At 49.7% G+C, this 8418-nt stretch overlaps 1 protein-coding gene across 3 annotated transcripts in view; it reads left to right on the top strand.

Moving 5' to 3' along the window:
• The window catches only part of TRAPPC3 (trafficking protein particle complex subunit 3), a 13413-nt gene extending 6120 nt beyond the window's left edge, over positions 1-7293 (top strand). Inside the window, exons 2-5 of one of the 3 annotated variants that reach the window (XM_024738884.1) lie at positions 812-909; positions 1154-1253; positions 2335-2517; positions 6584-7293. In XM_024738884.1, the coding sequence (XP_024594652.1) occupies positions 812-909; positions 1154-1253; positions 2335-2517; positions 6584-6616 (414 nt within the window). In that variant the 3' untranslated portion in view covers positions 6617-7293. Of the gene's footprint in view, positions 1-811; positions 910-1153; positions 1254-2334; positions 2518-2984; positions 3753-6583 lie in introns of those variants that run through there. The other 2 variants (XM_024738882.1, XM_024738883.1) reach the window with 2 other exon arrangements.
• Positions 7294-8418: the final 1125 nt, after the last annotated feature.

Raw genomic sequence — 8418 nt, 5'->3', positions numbered from 1 at the left:
GAAAAAAAAAAAAAAAAAAAAAAAAAAGAAAAGAAAGGACTGGTTGGGTAGCAATCTTGATTTTTCAGCCATGTTTCTGTATGAGTACATTGATCCAAATGTGCTGCTGACACGTTTCTCACTTTAACTCCGATAATACCTTTCCCCCAACCTGCTGCTTTTATTCTGTAGTCTTGGTATTTGCTGTTCCTTTCACCTTCCACATCTCTCTGTTTTTTGGTAAGTAGGTGACAGGATTCTTTATCTGGGAGTTTCTGTGCTTTCAACTGTGGTTGTAACAGAAACCAGTCCAGGTCAGTATTGTGTTCCAGGTACACAAAAGATTGTGTTCCTTTCAGAGTTATCCCTTTCCCGCAAACACTTTAGCTATGTGTCAAGAGAAACATTATTTTTTCCCATGTTGGTGACTTAGAGGGTTATCATTAGTGCAGTGGACTTCATCTGGTACTTCCTTCCTTCCCCCTGGGACCTCTGCTGCTCCTGGATGGGGCCTTGGGAGCGCAGTTAGGCTTGGCAGCTGTGGTGGGACCCTGGGTCAGCAGAAGTCCACCTTGGTGTGTTGGAAGGGTGACTGCTCAGTGCATGAGGTACCTTTCACAGCCTGTTTTTTAGTGGGTCTAGTTTCAGCCCTGACACATTGACCCTAGGGAGCTAAATTCTTTGGCTACTCCACAGGGGGTGATGGTCTTTCCCGCCAGACACAAGTAACCATCCTTTGAATTCTGACAGTTGCATTGAGGCCCATCCAGACTCTCACCAAACTTGCTTTTTTGTGTGGCTTGGTCCTGACTGCCTTTTGAATCTCTTCTAGAGCTCTGAGCTCTTCACCCTGACCTATGGGGCTCTAGTCACCCAGCTGTGCAAGGACTATGAAAATGATGAAGATGTGAATAAACAGCTGGACAAAATGTGAGTGAGCTCCTCTGTGGGAGAGTCAGTAATGGGACTGCTGAGTGCACCGAATCTACGTGGTCCCTTAGGGCCCAGAACGGGGTTCACTCTCGTTACCAACACTTTGGGTACAGTTTCCGCTGCTTATTTATTGGGATGTTTTGGGATTGTCCTAGTTTTCCCTTTACCACCAACAGCCTTATGTTCAGACATAAGACATTCAGACCGCATAATATAGTCTGTTCTCTCATTTCTTTCCCAGGGGCTATAACATTGGAGTCCGACTGATTGAAGATTTCTTGGCACGGTCAAATGTCGGGAGGTGCCATGACTTTCGGGAAACTGCAGATGTCATTGCCAAGGTCATTATCCTGGGCCACCTGGCCATACCGAAGGATTGTCATTGGAAGGCACTGCTTACCACTCGCTCCCTTAGAAAGGCCCTTATTATTCCAGAAGAATAGCTAGGCAGCTGTTTGGACCAAAGAAAGCTTCCTGGTGGTTTAGGAATAACACAGATTATGAAAAAGGGAAGAATGGTTGGGATCATCCTTGTGGATTAAAGACCCAATAAAATCAAAGCCAGATCTCTTCAACTGTGCGGATGTAGCAGAGTAGCATGGGGGTTAAGAATATAGACAAACCTGTCCGTGAGGCATGTGGGATCTTAGCTCCCCGACCAGGGATCAAACCTGTGCCCCCTTCGTTGGAAGGTGATGTCTTAACCACTGGACTGCCGGGAAGTATGAGCCACATCCAAAAAAAAAAAAAAATCTTAGGGAAAAAAAATAAAGAATACAGACAAACCTGGCTTCAAATTCTGGTTCCAATACTTAGCAGTTCTTAGGTAAGTTCTTTTTAACTTCTTTAATTACCAGTTACCTCATCTTTAAAATGAAGAAAATAAGAGCTACCTCATAGGGTTTCTGTAAGGAGTAAATGAAAAAATGAACATGAGCGTTCAGGTAAAATGAATGCCCTTACTGCAGCATGTATATAGAAAGCGTTTGCTATTAATAATATTAGTGTTACATATTATAGGGTTAATAATAAATGGTATAACACCTATAGCTTTGTGGTGTTAGAAGAAGGGTTCGGATAGCAGAGAGAGAGGACAGGAAAGTGTGTTGGGACCGCTCTGTGGTTAGATGCTGGTTCAGGGCCACCATCCCTGTCAGAAGATGAGTGCTCCTTTCCACGAAGAAGTGCAGGTAATCAGCAAGTTGTCGCCTAATTGTATGAAGCCTTGAAGGAGAAGGGTGTGGAATTGTGTACAGCTGCTTTTCCTTTTTGCCTTGAATACCTGAAGCTGCAGTGTCTTGCAGAGGCCACAATTTTTTTCCTGAACCATTTAGTTCCCCTTGCTGGTCCCATCACATCACCTTCCCTGTCGTACAGCCCCTACTACTCTTCCTCACAGTGCCATTGTGTGTCTTCTGACAGGTGGCGTTCAAGATGTACTTGGGCATCACTCCAAGCATCACCAATTGGAGCCCAGCTGGTGACGAATTCTCCCTCATTTTGGAAAATAATCCCTTGGTGGACTTTGTGGAACTTCCTGATAACCACTCATCCCTTATTTATTCCAATCTCTTGTGTGGGGTGTTGCGAGGAGCCTTGGAGATGGTGAGTGCAGCTCTTTACCTCCTGAGACACCTGAAATGTAGTAAGGTCTTAATAAATGTTTGAACGAATGAATGGGAGAGTAAAAAGAAGGGCTTTTAGCTCACCCCAGTGCTTCGCTGCCTGAGGTGGTGATGCCGCCAAGTGTAGGATCCAAGTTGGAAATCTCCACGTGGTGTTGATACTCCCTGCTAGGCTGGGAGGTGGTGCGCTCAGCCCTCACAGCCCAGGAACATCTGTTCCCAGATTGGCTTATTTGGTGACAGTTTGATTTGTGAGTGTTCTTTGCTAAGTCTCCCTTATTGGGTGGCGACCACTGCCTTCTGCATAGGAACTGGCAATCTTGTCCATGTGGAAACCAGCCTCCTTGTTTAGGCTACTGTGGATGAGTCAGTTATAGCCCCATCCCTGGTGGTTTCCCAGAGGCTGTGGCTAGGCAGCCGCCCCTTCATTTTTGCACTGTCCCCCAGGTCCAGATGGCTGTGGAGGCCAAATTTGTCCAGGACACCCTGAAAGGAGACGGTGTGACAGAAATCCGGATGAGGTTCATCAGGCGGATTGAGGACAACCTCCCAGCTGGAGAGGAATGACCGTCCCCAGGACTTCAGCGTAGCTGGCAGGAGCCTTGCCGGAGTCAGGAAGCCTCAGTGCTCCCTCTGCCCTCTAGAATTAACTCAGTGACTGTTTAACGCGGATGTTATATATTCTTCTAACCTTGTTTCCCTTCTCCATGTTAATAAAGAGCGGACTGTGATATAGTCCATTTACCCTACAAGTGTGCACATTCAGGAGGGAAATTCTTTGCTCCCTTTCCCTTCAGAGGGGCTGGATGTAGTCATCCTTGGTTGGACTAGAAAGAGCTCAAACCAGTTTACATTCCTGTTTGAATTTTCCAAAGTAGAACCCACTTTGACCCCATTAAGAGGCAAGCCTAGCACATTTGTCCCTGGGTCTTCAGAAAGTCATTGGTGAATGGCCGTAGGGAATCCAGGATTCACTGGGACAGGGGAGGAGAAGCCGGGAGGGGTGGGTCGGATTTGCTAGCTGTAGCACGGCACACGGCAGTGCTTGCTAGGAAAGGGGAACCAGTCATGCCAGAAACATTGACTTCTGGGAGGCCACCCAGGCCTCTCTTTCCTCCCTGCTGTTTGGAGGCAAGATCTCCTCTTTTTACAGGGGGTCCATCTTTTTTTCTTACAAGTTCTTCAATAAAGACACATTCTTGAATGAAATCCCAATCATGTCATGTTTTTTCTCTGCTCAGCCCTGGGAATTTTGTTACAGTGGGGTGAGGAGACCTGCTAAAAGTTCCTGTGCCCTACCTTGATTTCATCTGGTCTAGGAATGGCTTCTTCCCATGGACCAGAGAGTCTGGGAAACCTGGGAGCAAATGAGGCCCCTTCAGAGTCATTTTTGAGTCTACTGTCTGTAGCAAAATCTAGAAGCAGACCATTATCCCAGACGTGCCTAAAATGGACTGTCCTGGGCCCTTGGCCACCAGGTTGGAGGATTTGGCTAGAAAGACCATGTAAACCTTGGTATTGGGGTGCCATTTATTGAGTGTTACCGTGTGTCATCACTGTGCGAGCACTTTGTACGCATCATCGAATTCACAATAATTCCATTTTTAGGAGGAGGGCCCAAGTTGCCCAAGGTCATACAGCTAGTAAGTGGAAAAGCTAGGGTTCAAAGCCCCAGCCAGACTCCAAAGCCCGTGTTCTTAACCGCGATGCCTGGCTCACACGGTGGGAGGGTGGGGGAGCAGGCCTGCGGCTTCCTCTCAGTGTCACAGAGCTTAGGATAGCTTTTGAAGGGAGCGATCAGAGGTCGTCAGGCCATATTTGGTAGCACTGTTCTTGGGGATGGCCTAGGGCCTTGAGGTCTCAGGCTGTTGGGGTGAAACAGAGCCCCAGGCCTTCCCTGAGGTTAGTAGGCAGGCCTGAGATGAGGGGAGCATTGTGCTTGAAGTGTGTCTTGGTCATAAAGGTTAGGACAAGGGTCCTGGGGCACCAGAGCACACGGCCTGCCTCCTCCAGCTGGGTTAAGCCGCTGAGGAGAGGAAAGATCACTTTTGTGTCCCTGAGTATAGGGATCCCATCCTTCTCTGAGCCTCTTTACCTCCCCCTCCAAGTACAATTGGGGGCCCCAGGGCATGCACCCCATTTTGGTCAACTGTATCCTCAGCGCCCATCAATGCTGGATCCAGTCACACCAGAGTTTGAGTGAATGAAGGAGAGATTAAGGGAACGAAGGCTGGGCCCCAGATGTGGAAAACGTTTGAGTGGTGCCTGGACCCTGCCAAGAAAAGTGAGCTGCACCACCCTTCCCTTCTCTAGGGGGGCCCTTGCCCTTCCTTTCCTCCCAGACCACAACCAACTTCCCAGCAGCTGTTTGTATGGCGTGAGGTTTTGGATATTTCCTTTCCCAGAATTTAACTTGGGCAACGTTACAGGGTCGGCAAGCTGTGGAAACAAAGCCCCCTTGGTGAGTTCTCGCGGTTACAACCCCACAATTGTGTGAAGTGCACCCAGGGGCTAAGGGAAGGGAAAGGGCTGAGGGCTGTGAGCTATTGGGAACATCACCTCATCCTCTCCCCAGATAAGCCAAACATACAAGGCCCAGCTACCCAACAGCTGGTCCCCCACCCCTGAAGTTAATTAGCTGTAGATTACATATCCCTTTGCTTTACTATGACTGAGACTGGGACACCACACCCCGCAACCCCCAGGCTAGGCCATTCCCCATTCACGATATACTGGCACAGCCAGCAGGATGGGGCAGGTTTGCCTGGTTGTACGGGAGGACCTGACTAGCTGCGGGGGCGGGGGGTTCCCAAAGAGCCTGGGTGGCTGGAGTAGTCCATGCTGGTGGCCTTTGGACTTGGCGCTGCTTGGGCAGAGCAATAAGGAAAGACCTTGCTCTGCAGCCTTTGGCCACCAGGGGTCTCCAGACCACCACTGTACTGTCCCAGAGAGTTACTATTGGATCCCTGGTTTTCAGAGTTTGCCAGAAGATGCACCTGATGGAGTAAATCTCAGAGGCTGGTCAGAGCCTGAAAGTGCCCCTTTTCTTTAGTCACAACCATGGGACCTGAGAACAAAGCTCACATGGCTGCCTGGCTAAGGGCCTGCCTACTGAACCCAGGGCGCGGGAAAGAACACGTTGGCTGAGAAATCACTGGCTTCCATTCACACCCCAAACTCTCATGCTGGCCTCCTGAGTTGGACGAGCTAGCTCTGAGCCCTCGCCTAACCAACCCCCGCTTACTTCCTGAGTCTAGACCAGAGCACCAGCCCTGTTCCCCTGATGTAAGAGAGTCCTGTTCCTGCCCCGGACTCGCACCAGTGACATTTCCATATTCAGGTTACACCTTCCTGTGGTGGATTGGCTGCCCCTACGTTTGTACTGAGCATCCAGGTCTGAGAAGGAGGTGGCAAGAGAGGCCCGGGAGCAGAAATCGCGCTAAGTAAAGTTAAGACAGCCTCCTAACAAGCAGTTCATTGTGAATGGCTGGGGGTGGTGGGTACAGGAAAAGCATCCTCCCATTCTCCCTCCCGGAGCTTAAGTGCTACCATCGGCGCATTCCTGGGGGCAATTTACGCTTCTGGCGGCAGGAGAGGAAAGTTTCTACTGTGGGGAGGGGGGTGGGGGGAGGGCGCTGCAGTAGAGTCGAGGGCTTGGGTGTAGTACGAATAATGGAGGGAGCCGAGGCACAGGGCAGCACCCTCCTAACTCAGTCTGGCTCACCTAACCTGCTTGGCTAGAGGCCTCCTCCAGGAAGCATTCTCTGGTGGACCCAGAGCTGGTAAGGGGCAGCACCCTCACCCCCCCACCCTCCGGGCTCTGAGGGCCTGGACTGTCAGCCATGAGGGCATCAAGGACTGAGCCAGGCTAGAGGAGGGCTGGGAAGGTGGTGTGATGAGCGTGACAGCATTTGTGAGTGAGTGCGGATTCGTAGCAACAGCTAATCTTTACTGCAGCGTGACTATTTGCCGGGCGAGTCTAAGCACTTCACCTGGATTTCTCCTTTAGCACTCACAGCAACCCTATCACTATTCCTATTTTGCAGATAAGAAAACTGAGATACGCAGCTAATGCATAGTATCAATAGACTTAGGACTTGAACCAAAACAGTCCAGTATTGGACACCAAGCTCTTATCCAGTACATTCTGTGTTGCGTGTGTACGTGTGTGTATTTCAGTGGGTGACTGTTTCCTTGTATTCCTTGGGGAGTGTGTCTGTATGTGAATTCTTTCAGTTAATGGAAATGTAGCCCTGAGCTGGGGGCTGGGGACATGGAGATGCTGGGAGCTTCTATCTATGGGGAAGCAGCTGAAGCCATGTGTGGTGGTGGGGAGGAGAGGAGAGGTTGAAAGTAAGAGTCAAGGGCAAGTCCCAGCTCTGCACATAACTTATTAATTACGTGACTCTGGACAAAGAATTTGAACTCTGAGCCTCAGTTTTTTCATCTGGAAAATGGGGATAATAATGCCTACTTTGCTGACTTTTTGAGGATAAAACAAAATGAGCATGTATATTTCCTGTCATAGGCTGAGTGTTCCCTAACTGGCAGTTACGATGAACTGGCAATTACGATGAACATTAGGGGAATTGTCTTGCAAAATTGCTGTGCGTGGATATGTCAGTGTCTGAGTGTGTGCAGATGGAAATTTTGCGAAATCAGGGTCGTGCCTCTGTTGTTCATTGCTATATCCCCAAGCGTCTAGCAGTACTTTCAGCATAAAGCAGGTGCTCAATAAATTTTTATTCACTATTGATATTGACTGAGTGTAAGAATGGAGTGAGGAGCGCCCATAGAGAGAGGGTTGAGTGAGCAGTGTGGGCTTCCACTGGGACCAGCTACATATTTTTTTTAATATGTATTTATTTATTTATTTGGTTGCACCAGAACTTAGTTGCGAAAGGCGGGCTCCTTAGTTGTGGCTCCAGGGCTCCTTAGTTGTGGCATATGAACTCTTAGTTGCGGCATGCACGTGGGATCTAGTTCCCTGACCAGGGGTCGAACCTAGGCCCCCTGCATTGGGAGCATGGAGTCTTATTCACTGTGCCACCAGGGAATTCCCCCAGCTACATATTTTATCGGGCTCAGTGCAAAATGAAAATGCAGAGCCCCTGATTCGAAAATTATTATGAATTTCAAGCTGACCCACGAGAGCATAAAACTAAGCCCTTCCGAGCTACAGGCCCATGAAGCCAGCCCCGGCCTCCCCTTGCCTTTGAGCATCACCAGCCCCCAGCCCTCCCCCAGCCCAGCTGTTCGGGAGGGAGTAGAAGGAGGCTCCACCCAGGCCTGCTGTGCTTCCCAGGCTGTCTGAGGGAAGGTGAGGAAGGGGAAGGATTGCTCAGTGTGAGCAGGCCAGGGAGGGACTCAGTGACCTGCAGACCTTTCCCCCAGGAAGCCCCTCCTGAGCCAGGCCAGGCCTGAAAGCAGTCCTCTGCCCTCCATCCCTCTAGGAGCTCACCCCCCACCCCACCCCGCAAACCACCAAGCAGGCCACTGGGTGGTCTGGGAACATGTGGTCACATTTAGACATTGATTGAAGCAAAATTGTTATAAGATTAGAATATTTAAGGTAACTTTAATTTCCACAGCATTACTGGGATTTTTGAGGATGGGGCTGACAGATCCTCTGGGGTAGAAGTGAGGAGAACGGTGGGGCCTGCGGGAGGAGTCTTCATTTCCCTAGTTCTGTAAGAGAGGCCTGTGGCAACTGAAAAGAAAGAAGGAGGGCTAGACGGAGGAAAGGACTTTCCAGGAATTGTAGAACCAAGAGTCTATAGTCCCCAAGCAGATATGGAAAGTCAGGGGTGGGCATGGGGGTGTGCAGCATCATCAAGGCCCTGGTGGAGCAGCAGTTTACCAACACCACGCCCCCTCCCCA

Source organism: Neophocaena asiaeorientalis, unplaced genomic scaffold (assembly GCF_003031525.2).
Source record: "Neophocaena asiaeorientalis asiaeorientalis breed wild unplaced genomic scaffold, Neophocaena_asiaeorientalis_V1.1 scaffold106, whole genome shotgun sequence".
Lineage (NCBI taxonomy): Eukaryota > Metazoa > Chordata > Mammalia > Artiodactyla > Phocoenidae > Neophocaena > Neophocaena asiaeorientalis.
The sequence above is the reverse complement of the archived record's forward strand: the minus strand, read 5'-3'. Positions and strand labels throughout refer to the sequence as shown.